The sequence below is a fragment of the Aphidius gifuensis genome, linkage group LG6 (assembly GCF_014905175.1).
Source record: "Aphidius gifuensis isolate YNYX2018 linkage group LG6, ASM1490517v1, whole genome shotgun sequence".
In the NCBI taxonomy this organism is placed as follows: Eukaryota; Metazoa; Arthropoda; class Insecta; order Hymenoptera; family Braconidae; genus Aphidius; species Aphidius gifuensis.
In genome coordinates, this window is record NC_057793.1 from 7,756,061 (window position 1) to 7,769,108 (window position 13,048).

The following is a 13,048-nucleotide window of genomic DNA, read 5'->3' on the forward strand; positions in this document are numbered from 1 at the left end:
TGCAAATATCAATCCAAGGATGTCCATAATATTTGCATATATCACAACTTGTTGATGTATCACTTGTATGATTATTAAAAATTTTATTCGGTGATGATGAATCTTTATTTTTTTTAATTCTACCCAATGACACTGCTGATGTTGATGATGCTATTGATGATGATGCTGTTGTTGTTGATAAATGTAAAAAATCAATTGAATTTGGTAGAGATGCTGGTGCACGTTGTTTACGTGGTAATGTTGATGAATTATATGAACTTATTGATGGCACAATTGTGGGTGAACGTCCACCTGACATTAATGATATTTGTGGTATTATTATTTGTTGAGTTGGTGATGTGGATTGACGCAAACACCGTAAAAGGTTGAGTCAATCATTAATTAAACCTTGTGATACAACAACAAGCTGATCTTTTAATAGACGAAATGATGGTCTTATTTCAGGAGAATGTGCCCAACATTTTCTCATTACCTTTAATAAAAAAATACATATATATATTAATAATGATTGTAAATTAAATGAAAAAATATTTATAAAATTTAATTAATTTACCTCATAAACTTCTTTAAAGCATGCTTTTGGTTTTTCAAGTATAATACCACGTTGTACTCTTTCAACAACTTCAGTATTCTTCAATCTACCATATGGCATTTTACCACATGTCCATATTTCCCACATAAGTACACCCATTGCCCATACATCTGATTTTGAACTAAATCTTGTATAATTTAATACTTCTGGTGGTGCCCATTTTATTGGAAATTTAGTACCACCACTACTTGTATATTGATCATCAAGTACATATCTTGCTAAACCAAAATCAGCAACTTTAACAACATTTTCAGAACCAACAAGACAATTACGTGCAGCAAGATCTCTATGTATATAATTATGTCGTTCAAGATATGCCATTCCTTTGCATACTTGTATACACATATCAAGTAAAAGACCAACATTTGTTGCTAATGATGCTTCATGACGACGTAAATAATTTAATAATGAACCATGACGCATATATTCAGTTACAATATAAATTGGACGATCTTTACTACATACACCATATAGCTGGACTAGATTTTGATGTTGTAATTTTGTCATAACTTTAGCTTCTTCAATAAAATCATCTTCAGACATTGTTCCTTCTTTCATCATTTTAACAGCAACGTCAATTGAACCACGCCATTTACCACGTCTAACAACACCAAATTGACCAGATCCTAATTCTTCAAGTAAATGAAGTTCAGCTGGATCAATTTCCCATTTATCTATAATTATAATAATACATTTATTTAATATATACCTATATTTTTTTTTATAAATAATAATATTTATTATTTTACCATGACTAAGACCAGCTGTTGGTGGTACTGGACGATCACAAGGACTTGTTTTTAAACGACTTGCTAAACCTCCACTATTATGACGATGATAATTAACCAAATCTGGTATTGAATCACAACAATGTTTTTCTGATAAATAAAATTCACCACGTGAATTTTGTTTTATGTGATAATGTTTAACATGAGGATGTGGTCTGAAAAATATTATAATAATAAATAATAATTTTAATTATATCAAGTAAATTTTTAACAAAAAAAAAAAAAAACAATTAAAAAAATGTATTTTAGTGTGCTAGTTTTTTTATTTATCAAAAAAAGTAAATAAAAAGGTAAATGTACATTTTTTTTGTTATTTACTTTTTTTCAAGTTAGTTGAACGAAGGTACTTACACTTTTGTGTAGAGTGAAAGAGTATAGAGTCCCTTGGTTGATGAGTTACGAACGACAAAACATCCCTCTTTGTCTTCTTGCTTGAGTAGCGATTCAGCACGTTGCCTCGACATGTCGCCCACGTACCATCTGGAATGAAATCATCATCTCTTATATTGCCTTCCTCATTACCTTCTGGCTTTTTAAATTTTTTTTTTTCTTTTTTTTCAATGTTTTATTATTTTTTTTTTTATATTTCTAACCAAGCAACCTACACTTTGATTTCTATTCTTTAATGATGAAAATTTAGGTCATAGAAATTTTAGTGTTTTTTTTACTTTTTTTTTTTTTTCATCCATTATATATCTATTATGTATTTATTTTTTATTAAAATATATCCTTGAAATTTTATTGAATTTTTGTAAAATAAAATGATGATGTTGAAGTTAAAATGTATATGATCTCATGCCAAATGATGTAGCTTGAGAGTTTTTTTTTGAAATATGATAAATAAAGTATTGACAGGTTGATGGTTTATATCGAGATTTGTTATGAAACTGGCACGGATATTTGGATGATAAAATAAAACATGTACAAGGATAAAAAATTCTGTATTCGAGTTAAAAACTCACTCAAGAAAATTTAAATTTATTGAATAAAAACATTTGATTCAATCAATAGAGCTTTGATATGAGTAACAAAAATTGACTTGACTTGTAGTATAGATTTTTTTTTTTTTTTACTGCAATAATATAAAAATACTTACTCGTATTTTTGAAGACCCAAAAGTTCTTTTTCTTTGACATAGTTACTGGGAATGTATCCAATTGATCTGAAAATAATAATTCAAATTAAATAAATTAATAAAATATCTTAGTTAATAATTTCCTCACGGAAAAAAAAAAAAAAAAAACATCATTTAGCAGGTGTTGGTATAAAAAGCCATATTTAAAATTAAAATGAATAATTATAAAAATAATATACAAGCATAGTTTAACATGTCGACATAATGATGATTATGATGATTTAAAATTTGTCGAAAAATAATTATGACAAGAGTATGATCAGCACGATAAATAAATAAATATTCCATTTAAAAATTTATTTATTTTTTTTTTTTTGCAAATTTACTATTATCCATATATCTTGGATAAATTGAAAATTAATTTATTTAAAAATTAATTAATTCATCATCGTGCTGTAATGACTCGCTGTTATTATTATTTCAAATTTAATTTTTATTAATATTTTCATCTTTTAAATGTATTTTATTAAATGTTTATTTATTTTATTTATTCAAATAATTTTGATAAACTTGTAATTGATTTATTTCTCAACTAGTTGATATTTTTGTTGTGGAATATTTTTTTGATTGAAATTAATTGAAATTAGATAAATTGTATTTTTTATAATATTTTTTTTTTACCCATGACCATCCTTGACTTTCCACCAATGCTCCTGTGAATCATCAAGCACCTCATACTCAGCACCCTGAAAATATAAAAATACAAAAACTATCAAAAAACCTTAAATTATTAAAATTATAATAAATTTTCTTTAATTTTTTTTTTTTTTGGCATCTAGCTCTTCTTCTCTACTTTTTTATTCCTATTATATCTTCTTTTGTCGTAGAGCTGCAATTGGTTCCCAAAACACGTACAAAGATATCTCTGTCTTGGTATGTTCCTATAAGCCTATTTACCTTCTCTAGCGACAAGTCACCACCCTCAATTGCACGGAATGGATACAGTGCCACAACTGTTTTCGTCCTCAGCATCAATTTTTCCTGTAATTATAAAATACATTTACATTATTTCATCTTTATCAATAAAATATCTCATGTCAATTACAATCGTAATACTCTTTAATAATTCAACTGTATAAATATTTGTATTTTAAATTCCATTTTAATAAATTTAAAACAAACATTAAAATACAGTCGAATCATTTGAACAATAATATTGCAATTATTTAATTTTATAATTTTTTAATATAAAAAACTTTTTACCTTGGCTTTGGAGGAGGGTGTACCCGGTGTTCCACCAGGCATTATTTGCGTCGTGGGCGTTCCTGTAACAATTCAAGTAAAAAAAAAAAACAACATTAAAATTTTCTTCTAAGATAAATGTTAAATTTTTTTTTTTGAATTTTCATGTCTACTTGAACATTAATATAGTCACAAGTAAAAAAAATAAAAAACAAAGTGTTGAGTAAAGATGTGGAAAATGAAAGTGCCCTCGGAAAAGTATAAAATAATAATGATAATAATAAAAAGCACAAGGGATACTAGTAACGGAAATTTAAAGAAAACGGAAGCGTTGAAAGTAGCTTTTTCTTTCATGTTAAATTTTGTTTTTTTTTTTTTGTTCTATTGTGAATGAATAATAATCAAGTTCGCAAGTGAATATACAAAGAGAATTATCTGTTAAATCCCAATGAGATAAAAAAGAAAAGTAAATAATACTTTGTGAATTGACATAAAGAAAGATATTGAAATAAAAATAAATAAAAACTGGGTAACGAGATCATTACACTGTTCTTTTGTGTGTTCAATGTAATTATTATTTTTCACTGTGACACATTGAAAGTATATAGTTTTTTCTTTTGTTATACCTTGCGCCCCGATGACAATTTTGTCTTTGAATGATCACTAATTTTTCACATGTTTTAAAAAATTTATGAGTACAAACTGAGGGATGTTTGGATATTATTTTTTTAAGAGTTAATAAAAAAAAAAAAAAATTAATGGCAACTATATAAATGCCGGTTCATGAACGCGCTATGAGTATACTGAGCTACCGACGCGACGGGAACGATACGTTGCGTGGGCCAAGTCTCCACCCTGTCTAGACAAAATCAATGCGACTTTACCCCTCCCGAATAGCCCCCTCGCCAATGGCACTGACTCTTCTCTTCTTTTTTTTTACATTGTGCTTATTAAATGATTTTTTTCAACATCATAAATTAGCAATTTAAAAAAATTAAAAATTATAATTTTTAAAATTTATTAATAAAAAAAAATTATTTGACGACTGAACAATATTTTTAATATTGAGCTTTAAATTGTTTACTTAAAATATTGATTGACATTAATATATCATTGTATTAAAAATACAAAAATTAATTGTCAAAAAAAGACTTTTTGAGGTATCAACAAACTTGTTTTGCCACAATGTTTATTTTTTTTTTTTGTATTTTTACATTGTTTAAACAACAAAAAAAAAAACAATAAATAAAATTAAAAGAGGTAAAACAGGTGTATCTCCATGCGGACTTGCGCACTTCTTTACCTTTATTTTTTTTTTATATTTACATGCAAAAAAAAAAGCAAGCATATGACCAATGGACATACGACTTTTTACTGTTAATAATACTTTTATTGACTTTTAACACATGTGACATACGCCTTTATTGCTATTAATAAATTTTAAATAACTGACAATTTTGCAGAGGGTTAAACAAGTCATTTGCCAAAATAATTTTTAAACAAACATTTTTTTACTTTTCAAAAAAAAAAAAAAAATCAATAAATAAATTAAATTTAAAAAAAAAAGGCACTTACGCTTCTTTACCTCTAATACAATGCGATATTGTAAATATATATAATAAACACCTTGAATAATTTAAAAATGTATTTTATTTATTTATTTATTTTTTTTCACATGCATTTATTATTGCACTTGATTGTTTCATCAAGGACAACCTCATTTAATTTATCATAATAATAGTAATTATTATTTTTTCATTTATCTATTGCCCTGAAATTATTAGATAATAATAAAAAGAAAAATAAATATTCTAAAAGATGGCACTTGTGCTTTTTTTACTTTTGATGCAATCGTGTTGAAATATTTAAATGAAGAGCATCTCAATTCAACTGATGAAGCTTAGATTCTCTATAATTATTTCAACTCAAAGACAATTTTCAAATTGCAGTAATGATAATAATCTCACCTTGTGCCTAAATTAAATTGATACGAGAGCATATATGTTCATTGGTATACACACTGAACACCGGGGTGTTTCAGATTGTGGAATTTCATTCAATTTCCTTATTAATGCACATGCATGAACATGTTCTACGTATTGCATATTTGATTGATCATAAAGGATTACGAGTAATTAGTCTTTACCAGAAAAATAAAAAACAAAAAACTTTGTTACAGCTGCTCTAACAAATATAATCAATCACCACAGAATCTATCAATATTTGAAGACTAAAAAAAAAAAAAACAAAATTAAACTAACAACTAAAAACTTTGCATTTTAATTAAATTTATATTATCATAATTAAAAATGGATTTGAAAAATTTTTTTCTTTACATTTTACATCAATCAGGATGTGTTTTTTCTTTCAAAAAATAATAATTATCTATCAGTCAATCAACTTGTGAAAGACCTTTTGTTGTCATATATGATATAATAAAATTGTTTAGATATTTATTTTTAATTTCAAATAATAAACAAGCAAAAATTCATGCCAAGAGATAACATACATCAGGTCTAATTACATTTTATAAGCTGAAGCGTGGTTGAAGGTAAGCAAGGTATATAATAGCATGGACAGTGTTGAAGTAAATAGATTAAACAGTAGGCAAAGCATGGACCTGTCCAAGACAATTTTCCTCTTTGCACAAAATTGTGGATGAGGTTAGCACAGGACAAACTAATTCAACTTAACGGGTGGTCAACCACACGTCAATGAGGTTTCATCATGAAAACTAAAATTGCTTTTTGCCAAAGGCTATCTAAAGTTATTAACATTATTATTATATATATATTTTTTTTTTGTTTAATTTAATTATTAAATTTTGTGATGAAGGTTTACCAATATAACATCAATTGTATATGACAAAAAAAATTTAGTATTTTTTTTTTTTTTTTTCATAACCCAAGGCAATAGCTGGAATTACTTGGCTGGATCATTTCCAATTTTTTAAAACTTATCATGCAAATTAAATTTAAAAAGTAAAAAAAATATTAATTATTTTTTTATGTATATTGTTAATTCAAGTTGTATTTTTTAATTGAAAATATATTTTTTAAAATTTATATAAAAAATAAATCATGATAAAACTATCGATTTATTTATTTCATAATTATTATTTCTGGTAATTTTTATCTGCACAGATATCAAAGAATGAGTAAAAAAAAAAAATGAGAAATTCCAAATACTGTGTAGTAATAGGTGATGCTTTAAAAAAACCATCAACAAGAATTACAAAAGTTTGCTGAGAAACTTACGGGATTTTTGATTAAAAAAAATAGATAAATAAATAAAGTGATATTATCGTAGGTGTTGTTTTTCTTTCGACTGGTTTTGAGTTATCATTGGCTGAATAACCGGTTCAACTTGTTGGAATTTAACATCGAGCTGTCTTTTTTAACGGTCTGCCAACGCATCTTGGAATAATAAAATTTTAAATACAAATTATTATAATATTTTCGTAAGCATAATGAAAAATGATAAGTAAATAATGCAATATATATAATTTGAAAATATACTTGAGATAGACTTTGAATAGAATAAAAAAATAATAAAAATAAAACGAAGCTTGCAAAAAAGCTCGGAAAATAATGATGATTCTTGGCGGAAAAGGCGCTCAGCAAAAATAAAATTTTGTTGAAATATAAAACCATGTATTTTTATATTGACAAAAAAATTCAATGATAAAATACTTTTAAGTTTACAAAAAAATACCAAGATGCCAACAAAAAAAAATAAATAAATCAACTCTATATTTGTACAATTGCACTTGTAATATTCTGAGAAGTTTTTTTTATTTTCCATTTATTACTTTCAATGGAATACGTGTTTGGTGGACTGATAAAAAAAATTTATTTTGTTTTTAAGCTGATAGTTAACTAAAAAAATAAATTTAAAAAATAAAAATGATAAAAAATTAGCATTAAATATATCTCATATTAAATTGCAAATTTTTTTTACTCAGTAAAAATAACGTTTCTCAAAATTACAATCGAAAATTGGACAATTTATTCTGATTATTTTAATTAACGAATCGAAATTTCGAAATAAACAAACAAATTTTTAAAAAATCAACAAAAAATTCCCATCAAAAATCAATTGTTTATTAAAAACTGTTATTAATTTAAATAATAAAAATAATTTGACTCATTTCTAATCAAAATTTAGGCTTACTTTATGTTTACAAAAAAAAAAAAAAATTTAACTTTATATTTCTATGATAATTATTTCTAAATAAACACTAGAATATTTTTCGAAAAAAAAATTACTACAAATTTTCTCAGTATGTATATAATTTTGTCTGTGAATTTTTTATATTTCCAGTATATTTATTTTTATTTATCATTACTTTTCACAAACATTCTAAATAAAATATCAATAATAAATGAAAAAATCACTTGTATATTATTTTGCATTGAAGGAAATATAAAATATGTATTTATAAATTCAGCTAAGTATATAGTTTGTGTGATAAAATAACAAAGTGAATTTTCTTTTGAAGAACATAACATTGTAATCATTGAGGTGTTAGTAAAGCCAAACAGATCAAACAAAACATATAGTAATTACTTAGGATCGCAGGGGTTCTATCTCAGGCTAATCGATCAGCAAACACAACTAAATTCGATCACTTTGTCATTACTTAAGTGCAATTTGTAAGCTGTTATTTTGTTCTCACCTTTCAAATAAATTTATTATTTATTTATAACAATTTAAAAATCATTTATATATTATTAGCTATTAAATATATATAAAAATAAATTTAATATCAATAAAATTATATTACAAAAAATGTTATAAAATAAAAAGTAAAAAAATATTTTTTTTTTATTAAATTTTTTCATTTATTTATATGAATCGGAAATCTTTATACGGATATTTATATCAATATCGTGCGCAGAAGAAAAACAGTGTACTAGAAAAAAAAAATAAAAATATATATTTTTAAATTTATATATATATTTTTTTGATATTTTTTTTTGAAAGATAATCTGAGGATATTGATGCGAGTGCATTCAGCAAAATGCGAGTTGGCAAAGAGTTATACAGGCGTATACACTTGGATATATACTTTCACCTTACAGTCGCTATTTTTTATATTTTTTTTTTCTATTTTTTATTTTTATTTTACTCCATGTTTCAAGCACATTTTATGTTTGAATAATTCAACAACTGAATATAGTTTTTTTTTTTATTTTTTATTTTCTACATCAAAGATGAAAAAATTTTATCTACAAAAGCATATAGAACACGTTTCTTTAATTTTATAATATAAATTTAGCATATTTTCTAGTGTATATATATACCGACTTAATTAAAAAAAAAGTAAATATAGTTTTTTTTTACTTTGTTTTTTTCTCGGTGGTTTTTTATTTTTTCATCTATTATTCGAGAAATGAATATTCAAAAAAGGAAAAATAAAGTGGAAATTGGAATTTTTTTTTAGTTTTTTTTTTTTTAGAAATACATCTCGGTGGAGAAAAACCACGAGGACAATTGGCTGTTTCATTAGTCATTCAGGGAGTATATATACAAGTGAATGGCAAAAATCAGAAGGCGATTCAACGAAAAAAAAAATAATAATAATAAAGAATTGGCGTGAATTGGAAAGTGTATAGAAACAAACTGACGATATTTTAATATAACTTTTGTCGATTGTCAATTAATCATTTGCAATACTATCAATATCATACTTATAAATACAAGACAATGTTTTATTATAGAGACTAAGAAACATAAGTGCTATTTTTAAAACTTACATTATTAAAAAAATTCATTTCTGTATTATGTTCATACGCTTATGAATTTTATCAAAACGAGATTATTATCTAATAATTTCAGGGCAATAGATAAATGAAAAAATAATAATTACTATTATTATGATAAATTAAATGAGATTGTCCTTGATGAAACAATCAAGTGCAATAATAAATGCATGTGAAAAAAAATAAATAAATAAATAAAATACATTTTTAAATTATTCAAGGTGTTTATTATATATATTTACAATATCGCATTGTATTAGAGGTAAAGAAGCGTAAGTGCCTTTTTTTTTTTAAATTTAATTTATTTATTGATTTTTTTTTTTTTTTTTGAAAAGTAAAAAAATGTTTGTTTAAAAATTATTTTGGCAAATGACTTGTTTAACCCTCTGCAAAATTGTCAGTTATTTAAAATTTATTAATAGCAATAAAGGCGTATGTCACATGTGTAAAAAGTCAATAAAAGTATTATTAACAGTAAAAAGTCGTATGTCCATTGGTCATATGCTTGCTTTTTTTTTGCATGTAAATATAAAAAAAAAATAAAGGTAAAGAAGTGCGCAAGTCCGCATGGAGATACACCTGTTTTACCTCTTTTAATTTTATTTATTGTTTTTTTTTTTTTTTGTTGTTTAAACAATGTAAAAATACAAAAAAAATAAATAAACATTGTGGCAAAAACAAATTTGTAGGTATACCTGTTTTATTTAAATTTGAAACATATAGGATTCTATTTTTTGACGCTTATTGGGCTTTTAATGAGACAATATATATTTTAATGCATAATAAAATATATCTCTAAAAAAGAATGTTCTTTTATTCTATATATAACCAACTTGTATGTCATAATAGACAAAAGTATTTGGCACTAAGCCAGTACGATTGATCGATACAAAGTGTGGGTGTGCAGTCATTGAGGAAGAAAATCCGCCACTCCTTTTTGTCTATTTCACCTATAATCTTCGATGTCAAAAACTCTTCTCTTCTTCTTTTTTTATAAAAAACAAAAAAAATAAAATAAATTCAAACTTCATACAATATATATTTATAGAAGTATATATAAAAAATCTTTTCGTCTCTCGTAAAATCTATTTTTTTTTTCCCCATTTTTCTTCTTTTCATAAAATTTTCATTTCAAACTCATGCGGCATTTGCAAATGAAAATGTCTACTAACAAAAGTAGATAAGATCCTCCAACTCATTGTGAATATAAAACCAAAAAAAAATAAAAATAAATCTTCATCTGACAATTGAAATAAATAATATATAATCTTTTATAATTTATAGTAATAAAAAAAAAACTAAAATAAACAACAAAATAAAATCTAAAAATGTTCAATTTAATATACCAATATAATAAAAAATTTTGCATCCGTTCTAGCAAACTGTTGATTTTATGTAATGATCATTCAACAGTACAATGTAAATAATACCAAACAATAATAACAAAACGATGCTACGTCAATTTCAAATAGATAAAAGCACGTAAAAAAAAAAAAATAAATAAAACATTAAAGTATATGTAAGCTGTAAAATAATAACTACAATAAACAAGTGTTTTTTTTAATTTCTTTTTCCACTTCCCTAAATTAAAATTGCCACTATTGTTTATCATAAAAAAAACACGTGATAATATTAGCTGACACAGTGATAAAATTGTACGTGAAAAAAAGAAAAATTATTAATAAAATATTTCTAAAAATGGTGATGGAAGAAGGAGAGACACTCGACCTTGTCATCACAAGTTTTACTGTTATTGACAAGACTTGAATAAATTTATAACATATCCATGAAAAAAGACTAGTGATATACTGGTTATGAAAAAAGCCAGAGTCAATCAACCGTGACCAGTTATAAATTAAAATTCTTGAAGGGAGGGAGAGAAATGAGGAGATCAAACTGACAGGTGTATTGCCACTGACATTTATTTAACTTGCAATAACCTTATAAACGATTGTCATATGAAAAAAAAAAAAAAAAAAAATTAAAAAACCACAACAATGTTATAATTTTCAGCACATGATAAAAAAAAATCATGTAAACATTTAAAATGAATTTTTTAAATGTTTATTTATTTTTAATAAAGTGATAATTTCTTTTTAAATTGAATTATATATAATTAATTCAATAAATAATAGCAATTATTATTAATGAAAATAGAAAATTTAATTATTGTTTTATGCGGTGAGAGAGTATTCAAGTTTGGAGAATATTGTGTGGAGTAAAATAAATTGGTCGCAGAATTATACTGATGAAAATTAATTTAATATAATTTTTACAGTGTTTTCCAATTTTATACACAGACAACATTTATTGATAATTTATTTAATAAATGTTATTTAATTTAAAGGCAATTGATATTGCAACGCAATGTTTTAATAATAATTAACATTATTATTTGTATTTTTTTTTTTTTTTTTTTAATGATATAAGGTTGAGAGATTCTCTCTTGTGCTTTATCAAAATACTGTTGTTGTTGTTGTTGAAGTTGTGTAAGATAGCGTAGAAATATGAAAGAAAATACCGTTATTTTTTAAATGTTATGTATGTATATATTTAATTCTTGATGTTTTAATTTGCTTGATGATATTGTGGTTGATGATTAACAAGTACAAAATGACTTTCAAGTCTTTGACTTTAAATCTGTCTACTACAGTAATTCAAGAATAACAGATAAATATTTTTGTTGAATTAAATTTTTATTTGAAGAATAATAAATGGTTAAATTGAATGAAAATATTACGATACAAAAATATGAGATAATACAGGGACGCAAGTTTTAAATTCACATATATATATATTGAGTATTGATTTGGTATAAAATATAGAGGCCATCTATATTTAAAATTTGACTCTCTTGTATTATCATTTATCAAGTTATTGAAAAATAATAACTCATGCTTAATGAGAATTTTTATAATTCAAACTAGACAAGTTATATTGAAAAATGAATATTTTTTATTTAAGGAAAATTGAGTTATTGCGTCAGCATAGTAGAGGTCGATAACAAGACACAGCATCCCGGAAAAACTTGGTAAAAAATATGCCACAAAATATCCACTACCAAGTAAATAATAATAAATAAAATAAATAATTATCTTCAATGCATTATTTTATTTATTGAAATGTCATTTTAATAATTCAATAAATAGAAAAAATATGTTGGATTACGAATAGGTCACGACCGCACCACTGTTGATTGTGAATGTTTTACGCTGGAATCACGATGACCGCACTGGCCACGGTCATCCATCCAACAACTGACCAAGGGGTACGCGGTGCTTAATTTACGAAACCGTACCTCAACTCGACGCACCTTGCTACGGTTGCCCCGATATTTTCTTTGACATAAAAACTTTATAAAAACTAAATTTCTATTTATTTTTTTTTACATAAAAGTATTCAGTTGTAAAAATTGCGTTTATGATATTTCAACCCTGATATTTAGTCATAATATCTGTCTATTGGGTCAAATAAATGTTTTAAATTTTCAACAACTCATAATTTTTTTATGTATAAATTGAAAAATCAATATTAACATTGCGACCTAGTTTTTCTTTTTAAAAAGCTATTGAAATTATTATTATTA

At 24.5% G+C, this 13,048-nt stretch overlaps 1 protein-coding gene across 5 annotated transcripts in view; it reads right to left on the reverse strand.

Annotated features, from left to right (window-relative positions):
* Positions 1 to 355: 355 nt before the first annotated feature.
* The window catches only part of LOC122859265 (tyrosine-protein kinase Btk29A), a 37,670-nt gene continuing 24,977 nt past the window's right edge, over positions 356 to 13,048 (reverse strand). For 4 of the 5 annotated variants that reach the window (XM_044162702.1, XM_044162703.1, XM_044162704.1 and 1 more), the window contains 8 exons: positions 3,719 to 3,780; positions 3,413 to 3,496; positions 3,137 to 3,201; positions 2,477 to 2,542; positions 1,732 to 1,860; positions 1,342 to 1,535; positions 554 to 1,266; positions 356 to 472 (listed from right to left, as the gene is read on the reverse strand). In XM_044162702.1, the coding sequence (XP_044018637.1) occupies positions 371 to 472; positions 554 to 1,266; positions 1,342 to 1,535; positions 1,732 to 1,860; positions 2,477 to 2,542; positions 3,137 to 3,201; positions 3,413 to 3,496; positions 3,719 to 3,780 (1,415 nt within the window). In that variant the 3' untranslated portion in view covers positions 356 to 370. Of the gene's footprint in view, positions 473 to 553; positions 1,267 to 1,341; positions 1,536 to 1,731; positions 1,861 to 2,476; positions 2,543 to 3,136; positions 3,202 to 3,412; positions 3,497 to 3,718; positions 3,781 to 4,323; positions 4,558 to 13,048 lie in introns of those variants that run through there. The other variant, XM_044162706.1, reaches the window with a different exon arrangement.